General features: G+C 50.4%; 2 protein-coding genes across 3 annotated transcripts; both read left to right on the top strand.

The window, feature by feature from the left end:
* Nucleotides 1-4,786: 4,786 nt before the first annotated feature.
* On the top strand, nucleotides 4,787-7,428 carry LOC102230689 (heat shock 70 kDa protein 1). Its single transcript, XM_005813587.3, has 2 exons — nucleotides 4,787-4,889; nucleotides 5,191-7,428. The coding sequence occupies exon 2, from the start codon at nucleotides 5,214-5,216 to the stop codon at nucleotides 7,131-7,133; it is 1,920 nt and encodes a 639-aa protein (XP_005813644.1). The 5' UTR covers nucleotides 4,787-4,889; nucleotides 5,191-5,213; the 3' UTR covers nucleotides 7,134-7,428.
* A 1,994-nt stretch (nucleotides 7,429-9,422) lies between these two features.
* On the top strand, nucleotides 9,423-18,088 carry sh2b1 (SH2B adaptor protein 1). 2 transcript variants are annotated; one of them, XM_023349016.1, is made up of 9 exons: nucleotides 9,423-11,158; nucleotides 13,438-13,539; nucleotides 13,626-13,717; nucleotides 14,075-14,157; nucleotides 14,419-14,574; nucleotides 14,654-14,865; nucleotides 14,943-15,117; nucleotides 15,311-15,401; nucleotides 16,443-16,547. In XM_023349016.1, the coding sequence occupies exons 1-9, from the start codon at nucleotides 9,515-9,517 to the stop codon at nucleotides 16,462-16,464; spliced, it is 2,577 nt and encodes an 858-aa protein (XP_023204784.1). In that variant the 5' UTR covers nucleotides 9,423-9,514; the 3' UTR covers nucleotides 16,465-16,547. The 2 variants fall into 2 exon arrangements, with proteins under 2 accessions (XP_023204784.1, XP_023204783.1); XM_023349015.1 differs by lacking the exon at nucleotides 15,311-15,401 and having other exon boundaries at nucleotides 16,443-18,088.
* Nucleotides 18,089-19,667: the final 1,579 nt, after the last annotated feature.

A 19,667-nucleotide genomic window follows, 5' to 3' on the forward strand; every position in this document is an offset into this window, starting at 1 on the left:
CCAAACGTTTGGACACACCTTCTAATTCAATGAGTTTCCTTTATTTTCATGACTATTGACATTGTAGATTCACACTGAAGGCATCAAAACTATGAATAACACATGTGGAAATATGCACTAAACAAAAAAGTGTAAACAACTGAAAACACCCCTTATATTCTAGTTTCTTCAAAGTATCAACCTTTTGCTGTGATTACTGCTTTGCACACACTCTGCATTTTCTTGATGAGCTTCAAGAGGTCGTCACCTGAAATGGTTTTCACTTCATAGGTCAACCTGCCCTGTCAGGTTAATAAGTGGGATTTCTTGCCTTATAATAGTCATGAAAATAAAGAAAACCCATTGAATTAGAAGGTGTGTCCAAACTTTTGGTCTGTACTGTACATATATATATATATAAAATTCCCTTCTCACCCACCGCGGGTGGTTCTTATCCTCTGAGCTCGGGTCCTCTACCAGAGGCCTGGGAGCTTGAGGGTTCTGCCCAGTATCTTGGCTGTGCCAAGGACTGCACATTTCTGGACTGAGATGTCTGATGTTGTTCCTGGGATCTGTTGTAGCCATTGGTCCAGTTTGGGGGTGACTGCCCCGAGGGCCCCGATGACCACAGGCACCACTGTGGTCTTCACCTTCCAGGCCCTCTCCAGTTCCTCCCTGAGGCCCTGGTATTTCTCTAGTTTCTCGTGCTCCTTTTTCCTGATGTTGCAGTCGCTTGGTATCGCTACATCTATCACAACGGCTTTCCTCTGTTGTTTATCCACTACAACAATGTCTGGTTGGTTCGCCATTACCATTTTGTCTGTCTGGATCTGGAAGTCCCACAGGATCTTAGCTCTGGCGTTCTCCGCCACCTTTGGGGGTGTTTCCCACTTTGATCTCGGGGTTTCCAGTCCATATTCTGCACAGATGTTTCTGTACACTATACCTGCAACTTGGTTATGTCGTTCCATGTACGCTTTCCCTGCCAGTATCTTGCACCCTGCTGTTATGTGCTGGACTGTCTCAGGGGCCTCCTTGCACAACCTACACCTTGGGTCTTGTCTGGTGTGGTATATCTGGGCCTCTATTGCTCTGGTGTTTAGGGCCTGTTCCTGGGCGGAAAGGATGAGGGCCTCTGTGCTGTCCTTGAGTCCAGCTTTTTCCAGCCATTGGTAGGATTTACTGATATCAGCCACTTGGGTTATTTGCTGGTGGTACATCCCATGTAGGGGCTTGTCCTCCCATGATGGTATCTCTGGCACCTCAACCTCCGTTCCCTGTTGTCTGAGACATTCACTGAGCACATTGTCTGTTGAGGCTTTGTCCCTGATGTATTTATGGATCTTAGTTGTTTCGTCCTGGACTGTGGTTCTCACACTCACTAGTCCTCTGCCTCCTTCCTTGCGGCTCGTGTACAGTCTCAGGGTGCTGGATTTGGGATGGAATCCTCCATGCATTGTTAGTAGTTTTCTAGTCTTAATATCCGTGGCTTTTATCTCCTCCTTTGGCCAGCTAATTATTCCAGCAGGGTATCTGATTACTGGCAGGGCATAGCTGTTTATCGCACGGATTTTGTTCTTGCCATTGAGCTGGCTTCTCAGGACTTGCCTTATTCGTTGGAGGTATTTAGCTGTGGCTCCTTTCCTTGTGACCTCATCGAGGTTGCCATTTGCTTGTGGTATACCTAGGTACTTGTAACTGTCCTCTATGTCTGCTATTGTTCCTTCTGGGAGTGAGACCCCTTCTGTGCGGATGACCTTCCCCCTCTTGGTGATCAGCCGACCACACTTCTCTAGTCCGAATGACATCCCAATGTCCGTGCTGTAGATCCTGGTGGTGTGGATCAGTGAGTCGATGTCTCGCTCACTCTTGGCATACAGCTTGATGTCATCCATATAGAGAAGGTGGCTGATGTTGGCCCCATTTTTGAGTCGGTATCCATAGCCAGTCTTGTTGATAATTTGGCTGAGGGGGTTCAGGCCTATGCAGAACAGTAGCGAGGACAGAGCATCTCCTTGGTATATGCCACATTTGATGGACACTTGTGCAAGTGGTTTGCAGTTGGCTTCAAGGGTGGTTTTCCACAGCCTCATCGAGTTTGCAATGAAGGCTCTCAGAGTCCTGTTGATGTTATACATCTCTAAGCATTCAATGATCCAAGTATGCGGCATTGAGTCATAGGCTTTCTTGTAATCAATCCAAGCCATGCACAGGTTGGTGTGTCGGGTTTTGCAGTCTCGGGCAACTGTGCGGTCTACGAGGAGTTGGTGTTTGGCTCCTCTGCTATTTACACCGATACCTTTCTGTGCCGTGCTCATGTGTTTATCCATGTGTTTGCTTATCTTGGCCGCTATGATGCCTGATATGAGCTTCCATGTTGTGGAGAGGAAGGTTATTGGTCGGTAGTTGGGTGGGACTGGACCCTTTGATGGATCCTTTTGGATTAGGATTGTCCGCCCTTCAGTTAACCATTCAGGGTGGGTCACACTTTGTAGCAGCTGGTTCATTTGGCCTGCCAGTCGCTCATGGAGGGCAGTGAGTTTCTTTAGCCAGTAGGCATGGATCATGCCAGGCCCTGGTGCTGTCCAGTTTTTCATACCTGAGACTCTTTCTTGGACATCTGTCACAGTGATGGTTACCAAGGCTTGCTCAGGGAGGTTATTATGGTCCTCTCGTAGAGAGATCAACCACTGTGCATTGCTGTTGTGGGACGCCTCCCTTTCCCATATGCCTTTCCAGTATTGGCAAGAACAAAACCCTCCAGCCTTGGTGGGTCTACTCTGTTGTTATTACCCTGCCATTGAGAGTACACCTTAGCTGGTTGAGTGGAGAAGAGCCGGTTAATCCTTCTGGATTCATTCTCCCTTGTGTATCTCTTTAGGCGGCTGGCCAAGGCTTGGAGCCTCTGTTTGGCAGTTTCGAGTGCTTCAGGTATGGGCATCTGCCTGTACTTTCTGGGTACTGGTCTTTTCATTGTACCCTTGTGGAGCTCTGACAGTTGGCTCACTTCCCTCCTTGTTACCTTGATTTTAGCCTCTAACCGTCTTTTCCATGGTGGGTATTGGGTCTCATGGCTGCTCTTATAGCCAAATATCTCAAGGATCACTGATGCTGATTTCTAGATCAGCTCATTGGTTTCTGTTATGGTGTTGGTAGGGATCGTTCTCAATGCTGCATTCACATTCTCAGTGATCTCTGATGGTACTTCACTCAGCCGTTGTAATTGGCGCCGAGGAGGTCTGGTTGTCATTCGGGTCATGATTTTCTCTCTCAGGTCAGCAGCCGTCTCGTTCAGCTCTGATTCGCTCAACGGGGCCGTGTATCCCCTGACTGGGTGGGGACTTGTAGTTAAGTCCCCACAGTTCTGACATCCAGGTTCCTCCTTTTTGCCGTAGCATTTGTGTTGTATCTCGTCAATCTCAAGTTGTGATAGCAGTTGCCGTTTGCGGATGTTGGAACACTGAGCTACTAGTTGTTTAGCGCTTAGTGTTGACTGGGGATGTCGAAGCAACCATTCCTTCACCAGTCTTTGCAACCTCTCTGATTAGGGTTACTTGAGTAGTAGCATTCCAACAGATCCACATTTTCATCTCTCGCCCATTTCCGTCTTGTTCCAGTAGCCCATTTGTCATCAAGGTGCCCTGGTTCCCCAACACCTGACGCAGACCTTGTTTGGCCAGGCGACGTCTGAGCCGGCATGTTATGCATTTTAGTATCTCTCATGGTATGAGGTAGGCAGTAGCTTGAAGGGTCTTGCCTAAGGACCCAGACTGGATTCGAACCCCGCCCTCTCGGGTGATATACTGATGCCTTAGTATATCACCCTTATCTATTGAGCTGACTGGATAGCTCAATAGATAAGACATCAGTATATATATATATATATATATATATATATATAGCCTATATATATAGGCTGTAATTCCTAGTAATAATAATAATTTATTATTATTCCAGCTTCATGTCAGAAACTCGATCATCTTCATCACTGAAGGAGCTTCAAAATAAATGATTTATTACTTCCATATTTGATGCTTAGTTGCAAAAAAAAGAAAACTAATTTATTCAGTCATAAAAACAAAAAAGCATCAGCTGTGATAGTTTGATTAAAATAAATGAATCTAAAGATGACCTCTGACCCTGGAAAGCCTGATGATGATTTCAAAGAACAATCAGAAAACAATATAAATAAACTGGAGCAACCTCACAACACTGGAACCTCAAAACATTGTCCTGAACCGTATGCAAGGTAATTTCGTCCTGTATGCACCCTGTGCACGCAAAATGACAATAAAGTCAGTCTAAGTCTCTAAACTGGTCAGGAACGCAGCGCAGAATAAATATGTCTAACTGAGAGACATTTTTAAATAGATGAAATTAAATAGTGTGTTTATAATGTAGTGTTAATAAGACAACTTTCTCCTTAAAACAGATCCGATCCGAGTTTAAGTGAACCTGGAGAGTCCCAGTCCTCCGAGTCTCCTTCCGTCTAAAACCTGAAATATCCAACAGATTGAATAAACCTTCGGCCTTCAGGAGGATTTCTGCGCTTTATTAAACCAACATGTTGATATTTTTGCTCTAATATTGTCTCCGTCATTCCCGCTCTGGGAGCTTCTGGAAATGTTGTGAATTCATCGGGCTTTTCTGTCACTTTCTGACATTTTCTCGGAGCGACCAGAAGCTGGGAGAAACTTCTAGCGGGTGACGTCATGACGTCACGGGGCCTCGCCGCGCTCTGTGATTGGCCGAAGGCTGGAGAAGCAGCGAGAAGCGAGTGAGGGGGTATAAATAGCGGTGAGGGCGAAGCTGAGACAGTTAGAGACTCAGAGACCTTCAGAGAACATCAGGAGATCCAGCAGAGGAGAAAGAAGCATCACAGCGCTCTGCGCAGGAAACTCTGGACTACAGTAAGTTCTAACTTTTCTTCTTCTCTGCTCCCGCAGCGACTACAGACTGAATTCATGCTCCTATTAACTGGTGGAGGGACAGAGAAACACACGTTGTAGAGTTTAGTCAAAGGCAGGACAGATTTGTGGAGCAAATGATGTTTGAACGTCTCCGAGGCGTCGCTGAACGCAGCTTTGCAGAAGCAGTCGGATTGGAGCAAAACCTGCTACACAGTCCAGTAAAAACCTAAAGTGTAGCATATGAAGTGTTTCTGAGAGGGAATAATCCTCCTTCTCCTCCTGTGTGTCTCTGCTGGTTTAGGCCTGAAAGGAAACCCAGCCAAGATGTGTGCAGCTAAAAACGTGGCCATCGGCATCGACCTGGGCACCACCTACTCCTGCGTGGGGGTTTTCCAGCACGGAAAAGTGGAAATCATCGCCAACGACCAGGGCAACAGGACCACCCCCAGCTACGTGGCCTTCACTGACACCGAGAGGCTGATCGGGGACGCGGCCAAGAACCAGGTGGCCCTGAACCCCAGCAACACGGTGTTTGACGCCAAGAGGCTGATCGGCAGAAAGTTTGAAGAGCCGGTGGTGCAGGCCGACATGAAGCACTGGCCCTTCGAGGTGCTTTCAGACGGAGGCAGGCCCAAAATTCAGGTGGAGTACAAAGGGGAGAACAAAGCCTTCTTCCCTGAGGAGATCTCCTCCATGGTCCTGGTGAAGATGAAGGAAATCGCCGAGGCCTACCTGGGCCACAAGGTGTCCAACGCCGTGGTCACGGTCCCCGCCTACTTCAACGACTCCCAGCGACAGGCCACCAAAGACGCAGGCGTCATTGCGGGACTCAACGTCTTGAGGATCATCAACGAGCCCACGGCGGCCGCCATCGCCTACGGTCTGGACAAAGGCAAGTCGGGAGAGAGAAACGTCCTGATCTTTGACCTGGGCGGAGGCACCTTCGACGTGTCCGTCCTGACCATCGAGGACGGCATCTTTGAGGTGAAGGCCACGGCCGGAGACACTCACTTGGGAGGAGAGGACTTTGACAACCGCATGGTCAACCACTTTGTGGAGGAGTTCAAGAGGAAACACAAGAAGGACATCAGCCAGAACAAGAGAGCCTTGAGGAGGCTGCGCACAGCTTGCGAGAGGGCCAAGAGGACCCTGTCCTCCAGCTCCCAGGCCAGCATCGAGATCGACTCTCTGTTCGAGGGTGTGGACCTGTACACCTCCATCACCAGGGCTCGCTTTGAGGAGCTGTGCTCCGACCTGTTCAGGGGAACCTTGGAGCCTGTGGAGAAGGCTTTGAGGGACGCCAAGATGGACAAGGGCCAGATCCATGACGCGGTCCTGGTGGGAGGCTCCACCCGAATCCCCAAGATCCAGAAGCTGCTGCAGGACTTCTTCAACGGCCGGGAGCTGAACAAGAGCATCAACCCGGACGAGGCGGTGGCTTACGGCGCCGCCGTCCAGGCCGCCATCCTGACGGGAGACACGTCGGGGAACGTCCAGGACCTGCTGCTGCTGGACGTGGCTCCTCTGTCCCTGGGGATCGAGACGGCCGGAGGAGTGATGACTGCCCTGATCAAACGCAACACCACCGTCCCCACCAAGCAGACCCAGGTGTTCAGCACCTACTCCGACAACCAGCCCGGGGTCCTGATCCAGGTCTACGAAGGGGAGAGAGCCATGACCAAGGACAACAACCTGCTGGGCAGGTTTGAGCTGACGGGAATCCCGCCCGCTCCACGAGGGGTCCCGCAGATCGAGGTCACCTTTGACGTGGACGCCAACGGCATCCTGAACGTGTCCGCGGTGGACAAAAGCACCGGCAAAGAGAACAAGATCACCATCGCCAACGACAAGGGCCGACTGAGCAAAGACGAGATCGAGAGGATGGTGCAGGACGCCGAGAAGTACAAAGCCGAGGACGAGCTGCAGAGGGACAAGATAGCTGCCAAGAACTCCCTGGAGTCCTACGCTTTCACCGTGAAGAGCAGCGTGGAGGACGAGAGCTTGAAGGGCAAGATCAGCCAGGAGGACAAGAAGAAGGTGGTGGACAAGTGCCAGGAGACCATCAGCTGGCTGGAGAACAACCAGCTGGCTGAGAAAGACGAGTACCAACACCAGCAGAAAGAGCTGGAGAAGGTGTGCAACCCCATCATCAGCAACTTGTACCAGGGAGGGAGGCCCACTGGGAGCTGCAGAGAGCAGGCAGGAGCCCACAGCCAGGGGCCCACTGTGGAGGAGGTGGACTGAAGGACCACTGGTGGTTTCACCTTTTTCTCATCTTGATGTTTTTCTTCCTCTTTCTAAATAGAATTTGCATCTGAATGTATTTTTCATCTTAAAGCTGCTGGACAATGTAATAAAGATGAGAAAAACGATTCCAGACTGTTTGTTGTTGAGAAATATATTTTAAAAACTGAGCTGTAATTTCAGATGTTCTTGAGTCATCATTGTCACAATTGAACTGTAAAAACTTTATGTTTGAGTTATGATCATTAAAGTTGTAAATATTTTACAGAGTAAACACGTTTTTTCTTTGCTGTACAGTAAAATAAAAGATTAAACCAAATGTTCTGATCAATGTTTTTATTTTTCTGGGTTTCGGGTCAAAGCAAAACAAATGAAACCAGCTTCATATTTTGTCCACATCTAAACTCCCGAGGCTCTGAAGAACATTTAAATGTTGAGAAGATGAGCCTCATGGTTCCAGGCCTCTATTAATATTCAACTTTTAAGTATATAAACCTTTCTGGAGGCATTGAAAAATATATTGAGAATAAATTAAACTGGATGGGGGGAAAAAAGAACCAAAGAAACACACTTCTCTAATTTAAAACAAATTAGATACACGAAACTAACAAACATTTAACGTTTTAAAACTAAAGTTAATCAGATTCAATAGGACAAGAGACAGATTAATGATTTAGTGAGCAAAGTTTCAATACTGGAGCTGCGAGTTCAAACAGGACCGAGCTTCCTGTAAATATCGCGAGAAAAGAAGCAGAGCGAGAAAACGGGTCCAGTCAAGGCATAGCGATATTCATATTTAGCAACAACAACAGCGACAACAGGGTTTGCGGAGGATGGTGTTGTTGTTGCGTTAACAGGCTGGATGCCGGTATGTGCGGCCGCAGGTGAAACGCCTGGCTGCGATGAACAGGTACGGCTCAGTCGCTCTTTTAGTAGCAGCTAGTTAGCGGGTTAGCAGGTAGCCGTTAGCTCGGAGCTAATGTTTGGCGTTAGCTTCAGGTTTCTGATTCAGTCCGCGGATTATTTTCCGCACAGCCAACATGAAACCCCACGGAGCAGCTAAAATCCCGCCGTGGGTGTGACCCCAGCGGACAACAAGCGGCAGGTTGGCGGGGAGAGCGGGCAGCTATTGTTAGCAGGTTAGCAGGCTAACGGGCTGAATGATCGCTAGCCTGCAGTTAGTGGCTTTAACAGCAGCCTCTCCTCTGGTGCTGGACGGACTCAGAGGTTATTCAGCATTTATTCAGCTGCCCCGGGTTACAGTGACCGTCTGCAGGAGAAAGTAGATCCATTTGGAAAAATCTGGAAGGATCTTCATTTAATAACCCACTTAAAGAGACATTTTCAATTCAGTTTATTTAAATATCACAAATTCACAACACAAGTCCTCTGGAGGCTCAAAAATAATTCCAGTCCAGTCATTCCAGCTGATTCAACTGGTCAAGCAGTGCAGTTCCAGTGAGTCATACTGGTTTAAAAAGTTTTTACATTCACTCCCCCTGGACAAGCACGGAGCGACAGTGGACAGGAAAAACTCCCCTTTAACAGGAAGAAACCTCCGACAGAACCAGAACCTGTAGGAGCAAAGTGGCTACTTTCTGCTACTGGCGCTATAAGTTACAGAAAAACATCCTGGTGAGAAATAACACAGATTCTGTTTACTTCCTAGTAAAACATTTAGCTTAGGAATAATTGATAGAGATCAGGTAAATGATGCTGGTGGCAGATTATTTAAAGGGCCGTTGCTGTTTTTAGGTAATCGCATTATATGGAACAGCTGCTGATTAGAATCTGACAAAAATAGCCTGAATATTCATGCAAACAGTATATTCCAATCACACTTTGAACTCATGTGAGTGCAGCGGACATCTTGGATGTAACATTTCAGGCAACATGCATTCAGTCTCTGCTACGTATGTAAGGTATCTGACCAGCTGCTCTGGCTTTTCGACCCAAACTGAAAAGCCAGAGCAGGCGCCGCCTGGTGGTTTTTATTTTATGTTGAGCATATCATCAAATTCCTGGTCTTCATGCTCCTGCAAGACTGACGGCGACCCGACTGGCGACTAACCCGACTGACGGCGACCGTGTGCAGAGCTTCCTGTTGACCCCTCCTCTGTATCCTGCAGCTCGCGGCCTCGGCTCTCTGGGCGTCCGTCAGCAGATGAAGACGAGCCGGCGTGTTGAGGTCAGGCGCTGCAGCTGGTTGGAGGAGCTGGCTCTGCTGCAGCAGCGGAGGATGTGAGCAGCAGCGAGCCGCGGCGCTGCGATTGGCTGCAGGTTTATGGGTCCAGGCTGTGGACGAGCTGCTGGCTTTTCTGACTTCCTGTCTCTGCATGTTGAAGCGATTGGACTGAACTGAGTCGCAGACATTTCGCAGGATGAACGGCTCTCTGCTGACTCCGCCCAGCCCTCGGGCCTCTGGCTCCTCCCCCTTGCCCCCCTCTCCCTCCCCGTCGCCGCCGTCGCCCTCCCTGCTGCCGCTGTCCTCCAGGCCTCCGCCCCTGGCCCCCCTGGTGAGCCCGCCGGCCCCGCCGTCCTCCCTGTCCGACACGCCCACGCCGTCCCCCTCGCCGTCCCTCAGCTGGACCGAATTCTGTGAGCTCCATGCGCGTGTCGCTGCCGGAGACTTTGCACGCCACTTCCGGGCGTTTCTCCTGGAGAACCCGCACTACAGTGCGGACTCGGCCGCGGCTTTCTGCCGCCGCTTCACCGACCGCTTCATCCGCCACTTCCAGAGTGAGCTGGAGGGAGCGCTGCCTCCAAGCGGCGCTGCGGGACGCGACGAGATGATGAGCTGGGCTCCCCCATCCGACGCCACCTCCCTGGAAGAGGAGGCGGTGTCGCCGCTGGCGGGACCCGGGGGCCCAGCGCTCCCCCTTCCCTCTGGCGCGGTGCAGGGGGCATCCAGGCTGGCGCCGTCCCGGCTGGTGCTGGAGAACCGCGGCGGCGACCGCTTCCAGGACTCCTACGCCCAGGGTCAAGTGCTGCCGCCGTCCTCGTCGTCGTCCTGCTGCTCCTCGGTGGGGGGGAACAACGGGAGGCGGGAGGAGCGCGGTGCGGCGCCGGGCCCCGGGAACGACGCCGCGCCTGCAGAGGAGGAGGAAGACAGCTGGGTTGCAGCGGCTGCGGCCGGTGACGGCGCGGAGCGCGACGAGTCCTCTGAGGCAGATTGCACTGTTTATCTCCCTCCCTCCTCCGTCACTCCTCCGCCCGACTCCAAAGGAAACGGCACGCCCAACTCCTCCAAGAACAAGCTGAAGAAGCGCTTCTCGCTGCGCAGCGTCGGACGTAGCGTGCGCGGCAGCGTGCGCGGCATCCTGCACTGGAGGAGCGCCTCCAGCGACGCGGCGCAGAGCCCGCTGCCCTGCAGCTACAGCTACACCCTGGGCGTCCAGGACTCCGGCGCCGCCAAGAGAAGCGCCGCCACACAGCCCCCCACGCCCACCTCCTCCATGCCCGTGTCTCTGTCCATGCCCCTCTCCCTTCCTCACTCCTCCTCCTCCTCCCTGCCGCCCTCGTCCTCCAGCAGCGCCACCTCGCTGTCTCTCTCTGAGGCGGCGCGCGATCGCCGGCGGAGCAACGGCGAAGCAGGTGAGAAGGACAAGTGGAGCCACCGGCTGGAGAAACTCAGGCTTTCGCGCTCGCCACCGCCCATCCTCACCCAGATCCCCCACCCTGGCTCCAACTCGCTGCCCCCCAGCAGCGCCGCCGCCCTGGGCCCCCCCAGAAAGGTGGGCCGGCTGGTGCGGGAGGGAGGGGTGAGCGTCAGCTCCTCCAGCGACGAGCTGGGCGGGAGCCACGGCTTCTCCGGCTTCTCCTTCGGACTGCTGCACCACGGCGCAGAGAGCAACAGCACGGCGCCGGGGGCCCAGGCCGCCCCGGTGCTGCCCCTGGCCGGCGGGGGCACTGTCCCCTGGAGGGGGGGCCGCTGGCACAAATGTCGTTTGGTCCTGAGAGAGAGAGACCGAGAAGGGGGCGAGCGAGGAGAGGAGTTCTACCTGGAGTTCTTCATCCCACCAAAGGTCAGTGCAATCGGGTCAGAACCAGAACCAGCTGATGGTATCGGGTCAGAACCACTAGATCACATGTGTCAAATTCAAGGCTCGTGGGCCAAATTTGGCCCCGCCTTAGCTTTTTATGTGGCCCTCACACAAAAATCAACTCAATCGTCCAGAGAGTTTATTGCAGATTTTTCTCAAAAATTGCCATAAACTTTCTTACGGTGACATAAACAGCTGCTGCAGCCTTACTTGATGTCAGATTATAGTTCATGATTTTCACAGCGAGTCATAAAGAGTCACATTTACTATCATAAATAAGAGCAAATGTCGCAGATATTTGCAAATTAATACCACAAACATTTAGATTTTTATTGGACAAAAATCACAAAAAGAATCAAGAAATCCTGAAAGGACTGATTAGATGTTCAACAATAATATTTCATTTTAATAATTCATTTGTATTTAACAGTTTGTAAATTGGCTTTATCAAAACATTCTGCTGCAACCGGCCCTTTAAGAGCCTTCATGATCCTGATTGGCCCAAAACAAAAATTAGTTTGATACCCTGCAGTAGAAGGTATCGGGTCAGAACCAGAACCAGTAGAAGGTATTGGGTCAGAACCAGTTCAGGGTTTCCCTCAGCAAAGCTGCTCAGCCCAGCAGGCGGTCCACCATGTTTTTGTAGTAAAAGATGTTAAGTGGACAGGAAAAGTAAAAATATTACTGGGTAATTATATGTTGTGGGAAAACATGGCCAGTGAAACGATATTTAAACCCACAACTAGTCTTAGAAACAACAAATCAAAAAATACAATTAAAATAAATATGAATTATTTGCATTTCTGTTTAATCCAAATGAAGTCAGCGGCTCCATGAGGCCCTCAGGGCTTCAGGGGCCATAATGCTAATATTTTAACACAGAGCACAAAGACATAAATGTAACATTTATTTATTGAGAGATGAGCAACAAACGGAGATTTAATTTAATCCTGCTAATGTGGCTTTAGTAGCTCTAACATTTCTGTTGAGTTTTTAGAATAGAATAGAATAGAATTCAACTTTATTGTCATTGCACTGTCACAAGTACAAGCAACGAGATGTAGTTTGCATCTATCCAGAAGTGCTCTACGAGATATAAATATTTATTTACACATGTACAATAAGAGTTCCTCAGTAACAATGATCTGTTTAATAAGAGTCACAGAAACTGTTATAGAATAGAATAGAAGTACTTTATTCATCCCAGCAGGGAAATTACTTCGCAGTTACAGCATAGAGACAAGACACAATAACAACGTCCGGGTGTTGAGTCTGGAGTTTGGCTGCGGTAGAGCTGATGACATCACAGGCCACCGCTGCATCAGCTGATGGGGGAATGTAAACAGTGATCAGATCTCTGCGCTCATTAACTCTGTCTGACTAAGTGGACAAAGCATTTGATACGGTTTGATGCTTCGTGTAACCGGAAAAATAATAATAGAAATAAAAATAAAATAATATAAAACCAGAGTGAAAGCTCCTCACCGGCTGAACCTGCATGATGAGGTTAGCGCTGGTTCGATAACCGCTACAGGGAAGACAGCGCCACACGCTGGGCAGCGAGTTGAGATGGAAAAGCCCCACATCATTCTTTGTTCACAAAGATAAATCATTCTCACCTCTCCTCAACGCTCCTCTGAATTCACTACTACAAGTTATTCCTGCGGTTCATAGAGCTGCACAACCAGAGCTAACACGGCGGGTTTGAACTCTGACCTTGATGTAGAGTTCTCTAAAGAAACATGATTCCTCACAGGAGGTTGATGTAAATATCCATACAGGTCAGCCTGTGTCCAGTTTGAGTGGAAGGAGGAGCGCGACCCCTGCTGAGGTCAACTTAAAAGATCGAGCAGCCGCAGCGCGCTGTGATTGGTCCGCTCTGCTGCGCGCTGTGATTGGTCCGCTCTGCTGCGCGCTGTGATTGGTCCACTCTGCTGCGCGCTGTGATTGGTCCGCTCTGCTGCGCGCTGTCATTGGTCAGCTCTGCTGCGCGCTGTGATTGGTCAGCTCTGCCGGATTATAAGTATAAACCCATAAATCTTTTAGAAATTACTCTGCAAGTGAAACTCTCAGAACTTTCAGTCCGGCTTGAAGATTTTTTCTTTTTTTTTTTTCTTCCCCCACCCAATTAAAATTTTCTCAAAATAAAGTCAAGCAACGCTTAGCCTAGTAAAGCATGGCGGGCCGCCAGGCTTATAATACACTGGGGGAAACCCTGCAGTAGATGGTATCGGATCAAAACCAGAACCTCTGTGTTCCAGGCCTCCAAGCCCCGGCTGACTGTTCCCTGCTTCTCCATCGTGGACGTGAGGAGTACCACGGCGCTGGAGGTCCCGGACAAGGAGAACACCTTCCTGCTGCAGGTCCAGATGTTTCCCTATATGTACTCCCACCCAAATGGGCCGGGCCTGGTTCTGATCCGAGCTGCCCTGTCTCTGCTCCTCCGCAGCTGGACGGGTCAGCCCAGTATGTGATCGAAACCCGAGACGCTGTGCAGATGAGAGCTTGGCTGAGTGACATCAGGAACGCCATCTGTCTCAGGTACTGGTCCGATTGGAGCAGAACCTCAGGAGTTACAACAGGGTTAATTTCTGCTGCTAGACAATCTGATTGGACGCTGGGAAAGACTATCATTTTGTTCAGTTGTGCTAAAAGGTGTTAGCCTAGTAGTGAAGCTATGCTAGCCTAAAGTAGCATCTGAATGCTAACATGTAGCAGCTAACGCTAATGTCAGGGTCCACAGTCCAGACTGCTGAAGAAGCCTGTCGGGGAAACTTTATTCATCGTTATTCCTCTAAAACAACACAAGGTGATGATTGTCCGGCTGCCAGAACCTCTGGCTGCACCGAGTCCGGATGTCAGCCGGTTCTGCTTTACTAACTGTGCTTCCTGCTGCAGCGAGCAGGACGACGCTGAAGGGGTGTGTCCGGCTTCGTTGGACGTCAGTGGAACGCCAGAGATCAGCGAGAGTCTTTCACAAGGTGAGTGTTGGGTTTCCTGTCGTGGTGCCGGGCCAGGAATAGTTCTGATCCAGAGAACCGGAGAAACAAAGTCCAAGGAAGTACTGTGAAAAACCTTGAGAAGGCCGTTGATCCGGACCGCTTTAGAGCCGGGTTCAGTGGAAACCAAGGCTGGATCAGAACTTCTGTACTGGTCTGGAGGAAACATGAGATCTTTGTGGTGGTTCATGAACATCTAACCCTGGTCTGCTCCTTCTCCCCGGCCGGGTTCTGACCCGTCAGTCTGCTACGGAGGGATCGGAGGCTCCTCCCCCCTCATGGATCCGCTTCCTCCAGAACTTCCACCTCGAGCGCCACTGGACGAGCCGGAGGCCAGGAATTTCGGGGGAGTCGGGGCTGGCCTGGGCACACCTTTTGCTGAGACGCCAGAAGCGACGGGTAACGATGACCCGGGCAGGTTTGGTTCTGGAAACAGCCGGGACCCTGAGTGACCGGGTCCGACGCGCTTCCCCTGCAGGGTCGTTCCTGTTCTCTGACGCGGTGACCTCCGAGGCCGTGGAGCACCCGCTCAGCGAGTGCCAGTGGTTCCACGGCACCCTGTCGCGTCTCAAGGCGGCCCAGCTGGTTCTGGCCGGAGGCCCGGCGAGCCACGGCGTCTTCCTGGTCCGACAGAGCGAGACGCGGCGGGGAGAGTACGTCCTCACCTTCAACTTCCAGGGGAAGGCCAAGGTGAGTCCAGGACACGGAGGGCGGACTGTCTTTGTGTCTCTGCCGCGCTACATGTCTCCGTGTCTCGGGTCCCGCAGCACCTCCGTCTGTCCCTGAACGAGGACGGCCAGTGCCGGGTCCAGCACCTCTGGTTCCAGTCCATCTTCGACATGTTGGAGCACTTCCGGGTCCATCCCATCCCCCTGGAGTCTGGCGGCGCCTCTGATGTCACGCTCATCAGCTTCGTGGGAGCCACGGCGGTCCGACAGCCAGGTACGATCAGAACCGGGTCGGCAGAACCCGGACCGGTTCCTGGACAGGTGTGAAGCTTTCATCCTGTCCCGCATGGGTCACCATCCTCATCCTCATGCTGTACTGATCCATGAAGCAGAGGAGACGTCGCCTGCCCGTGGGACCCATCTGACCTCTCTGTTGTTGTCTTGTATGGTTGGCTCGCCCCCTGCAGGCCGGGACCGGGCAGGCAGTCGGCCCGCGGCCTGCGACGCCATCACCACGCGCCATCCCGACTCTCCATCAACCCCCATCTCTGACTGTGTGTAAGTGAGACCGACCCCGCCCGGAGGACCAGTGTGTGGCAGCGAGGACGCGTCTCCATTCAGTCCGGGCTCTCGGGGCGGCTTCCGGGTCCAACCAGAACCAGAACCATTCAGATCCTTTGCACCTGTCAAACTTGAGGCCCAGGTGCCAAATGAAGCTCGCCTTAACTTTTCATGTGGCCCTCCAGATGCCAAATTACATCAATCAGTCAATTCCAGTTTTTCGCAATTCGATCTCCAAAATTTAGAGGAAATGGACGGATCCCACCTGCAGGTGGCGATGTTTCTGACTTTCACTGCCGTCCTCCCTCAGCCTTGATCCATGTGGCCAGTAACAAAAAGTCACCTTTAATGTCATGAGCAGAAATATTGTAGATATTTTAGAAATATCTACAAAATACGTCATTCTGATTGTGAAAAATTCACAAGAACAATCCTGAAATTCTGATCAATGGCCAAAGATTCAGGATTAATTAATTTTAAGAAGTTCTTATTGGACTCAGCGATGCTTTTTATTCAAATGATATAACATTCAGGATGTGAAATATCATTTTAACACGCCTGGTGCAGAACCAGAACCGGCTCTACGGGCTCGGTTCCAGATAGTGCCATTCTATACCACACAGTTCTGTGTCTTACTGCCCCCTACTGGCCTCTACTGCATATTACAGCGTCTAGAAGAAGGAAATGACATAAAAACTACAAATAATTTCAGGAAAGAAGAAGAACAGATGATGAGCTCTAGAAAAACGGTAGAACCGGACCTGCCAGGTTCTGGTTCTGACCCGTGTGTTGGAAGGAGAGCTGTAATGGTCCTGGGACCAGTTGGGCCGTTCTGAGCTGCAGCCTGTAGAACCTCATGATTATCTGTAGCTGGCCGATCAGAACCAGAGGTTCTGTTGGACCATGGGAACCCGTTCCTGAGAGTCCAGAACCACCTGACTCCTCCCACTCACCGCCATTCTGTCTCTCCCTCCATCTGCTCCTCCTCTCTCTCTCTAACTCATCGCTTCTTCTTCTTCTCCTCCTGGACCCCTGCAGACTCGACCAGCAGACCCCGTAGCCCCCCCCAGCCCCCCCCGCTGCCGCCGGGACGCCCGCCGCCGCCGACCCCTCCCCAGGAGAGAGGATCCGAGGCGGAGCCGGCGGCAGGAAGCGGAGGCGGCGGCGGGCCGGCGGAGGACTGGGAGGACACGCCCCTCCGGCAGCTGGACGCCGCCGAGGGCGAGGAGCGGGACGGGGCGAGGGCGCCGCGCGCCGTCGACAACCAGTACTCCTTCTTCTGAGGCGGCGGCCATCTTGGGGAGTTCTAACACTAAACGAGGCCGACAAGTGAAACACTAACGAGCGGTACCGCCGGCCCGATTCACCGCTCCGCCTCGCAGAACCTTCTGGACACTACGCCTGTGGAGCCAGCAGGACCAGAACCTCACGCGGTTCTGCCCAGACAGCCAAACATACGCTACAGAACCAGTACCTTACACCGTCCCTGGAACCGGTCCAGGCACAGTTCTGTCCGCCGCCTGCAATCTGTTAGAGAAGTCCAGACGGGCGGTTCTCCAGAACCTGCTTCAGATTACAGAACCATTCGACCCAGTAAAAGGTTCTGAACCCAAACAGATCCCTGGAAAGTCCCAAAGATGACCCAAAGGTCAAGGGTCAGATCTCCAGGATGTTCTTCACCTGCTGGAGATCCAACATGACCCAGATTACCGGGTCTGGTTCTGGTTCTGAGCCCGATTCTGGACTGGAAGGAAAGAAGCTCACTGTGGGTTTTGACCTTTGACCCCTTGTCTGGGCCCGACTACAGGTCACAGGAAGGGAAACGGGAAGTTCAGGATGTTTTAATCCAGGATCTGGAGTTAATTTGTTCAGATTAGGTCGAATTATAGTGGAAACCCTAATCTGGCTGGTTTATCTGACCTCTGACCTCCATTACTACATTACCACTACTGACAGAACCAACACTAATGACCCATTGACATGTTGGGGGCGTCCCCAGGGCGGCGGCGGCGCGTCCAGAGGGCGGGGGAGCGTCCCGAGTAGAAGCTCTCTAGAAGAATCCCCTCCAGATGTCTCCACTTGTCCTGGTTTAGTTTTGGAACAAGCTGAGCAATAAGTCACTTTATCCAGATGAAACCGATTCCTGACAGGAAATTGCATCACTTGTAAAGTCCGGTTGCGATTGGCTGGAAGCGGGGCGCTGTGTAAGGTTTTGGGTCTGGAGTGGGACGGAACCATTTACCTCAGAGCCCAGTCAGAGAAGCGTGGACAGAGCGACAACAGTAATAATAACGATGGTCAGGTGAATAGTATTAAAGTTTTCTAGTTTGATTTTCTAACTTCCATCTCAGCTCTGATGTTTTTGTGCCTTTTTTAATTTTGGGGACAAAACGATGAACGGTGTTTTCCTGCTGTCTCCTCCTCATCAACACTTCTAGAACATTTCAGAGAACTTATTTCTAGTTGTGCCTTTGTGTCTGTCTGCTCATCAGCCTGCGACGTCTGTCCTCCATGTCCTCCGTGTCCTTGTCCTCGTCTCAGTTGGAAGACTCTTTGTGCCTTTCTCTGTCTCTTTTCTCTTTGCTGGGACCGTTTGTTGAGGACAGACATTGCTGTCCTGTGTGGTTAGTTTCAGGTACTACATCAAATTTAATGATATAATATAAATATAGTGAAACATTCAACCTGATGTGGCGTCTTATTCCTTCTGTCCTGGTTTGGGCCGAAGGTTCTGGACCATCCAGTCCAGATCGGTTCTTGGCGGCTCAGGAGGGAAACGGGGTGAGAAAAATGAATCGTCAAAAAGAATCGAGACAAAAATCTTGAGGTTCAGAGGAACTGATTCCAGAACCGAGAACCGCACTTCCTAATGTTTGATCCGTCACGTTCAGAGAGCAGCCGACCCGATCCACCATGAGGAGGAAAACATGGCCGCCTGCGCCCGGAGGAGGAAGACAGGATTCTGCAGTCTGGATTTTGTTTGTCTTCTGCTTCTTGACTCTTGGAGCAGATGAGTTAATTTCTGCTGCCTAAGATCTGGATCATGAACAGAACCAGAACCTGGATCCAAGCAGTGGAGGTACTGGTTCTGGATGTGTAGAAGGAAAATATTCCAGAGAACATTCTAGACTTGTCCTCAGATTAAATAATTTAATGGTGATCTGCTGATCTAGAACATTTCAGAGATCTGTTCTAGATCTGATCTAGACAAGAGCAAATCTGAATCTCGTAAACTGTTGATGACAATGACAATAAATCTTATCTTAGATCTGATCTGGAGTTTGTCCCAGGGGGCGCTGCAGTCCCCAGACGAGCGAAGAAGCCAGAGTCTCAGGTTTTTCTAAAATGTTCAATTTAATTCAGATAAAAACATTTCTAGATCAGATGACAGAAAACATTTAAATAGACGCTGGATCAAAAACATTCTCAGGAGTCGTCAGTGAAATGAAACGGCGTCCAACGCCAGCAAAAATACCACAGTCATTTGGAAAGTGAATCAATAAACTAAATATTTAACCCCATGCCTGACAACAGGAAGTCTCTTCACCCTGGTGCTAATCGGGATTAATCTGGATTTTTGGTTAAATGTTTCAGAGATTGATCTTCTGGATATAAAAGTCACATTTAAAGGAAATTCTCAGGAGGTGGACGCGAAGCTTTAGATAAACGGTGATCAATAATAATTCAAATTATTGAAAAATCTGGAGAGTCAAATCAGAAACACGGAGAGACAACCCAATCTAGATTAAGGAGTCTGCGTCAGATCGTTCTAACAGATTAGGATCGTTGGATTATTTAATCCCGGTTAGAGCAACATGATGTTAAACAGGGCTGTGTTCCCAGACTGTCTCCATTTCATCCAGAATGACTGGTTGACCTCTGACCTTCGCATTTGCCTATCCAAGTAAGTCAGACGTTTCCTTTCATGTGTGTCATTTGAAAAGTTACATAATCAAAAGTTAACAGCAATAATTTGGGCATTCAGCCTCAATCAATCATAAACGAGTGACATGGTAAAAATGTCACTAAACAGACATTTTGTCCAGTTGATTGGATAATTGACCCGATTTGTTTCTGAAGCCGCTGGATCATCCAAGAGCTGGAGAAAATCTTGGATGATCAAAATTGTGTTCCGGTTCTGGAGCTTCAATATTCCCACAGAAACTTGAGACGTTCATATTTCCTCCTCCTCCTCATTGGAGCATTTTTCGTTCTTACTGTTCATATTCTTGGCAGATTCAAACCAAGAAGTTTGTTTGATGG

Source organism: Xiphophorus maculatus, chromosome 16 (genome assembly GCF_002775205.1).
Source record: "Xiphophorus maculatus strain JP 163 A chromosome 16, X_maculatus-5.0-male, whole genome shotgun sequence".
In the NCBI taxonomy this organism is placed as follows: domain Eukaryota; kingdom Metazoa; phylum Chordata; class Actinopteri; order Cyprinodontiformes; family Poeciliidae; genus Xiphophorus; species Xiphophorus maculatus.

Excerpts from the sequence above, each read along its gene's own strand:
- sh2b1 (XM_023349015.1), top strand. The coding sequence starts at position 9,515 with ATGAACGGCTCTCTGCTGACTCCGCCCAGCCCTCGGGCCTCTGGCTCC. Across the intron at positions 11,159-13,437 it reads AGTTCTTCATCCCACCAAAG|GCCTCCAAGCCCCGGCTGAC; the intron begins GTCAGTGCAATC and ends TCTGTGTTCCAG. Across the intron at positions 13,540-13,625 it reads AGAACACCTTCCTGCTGCAG|CTGGACGGGTCAGCCCAGTA; the intron begins GTCCAGATGTTT and ends GCTCCTCCGCAG.
- LOC102230689 (XM_005813587.3), top strand. The coding sequence starts at position 5,214 with ATGTGTGCAGCTAAAAACGTGGCCATCGGCATCGACCTGGGCACCACC.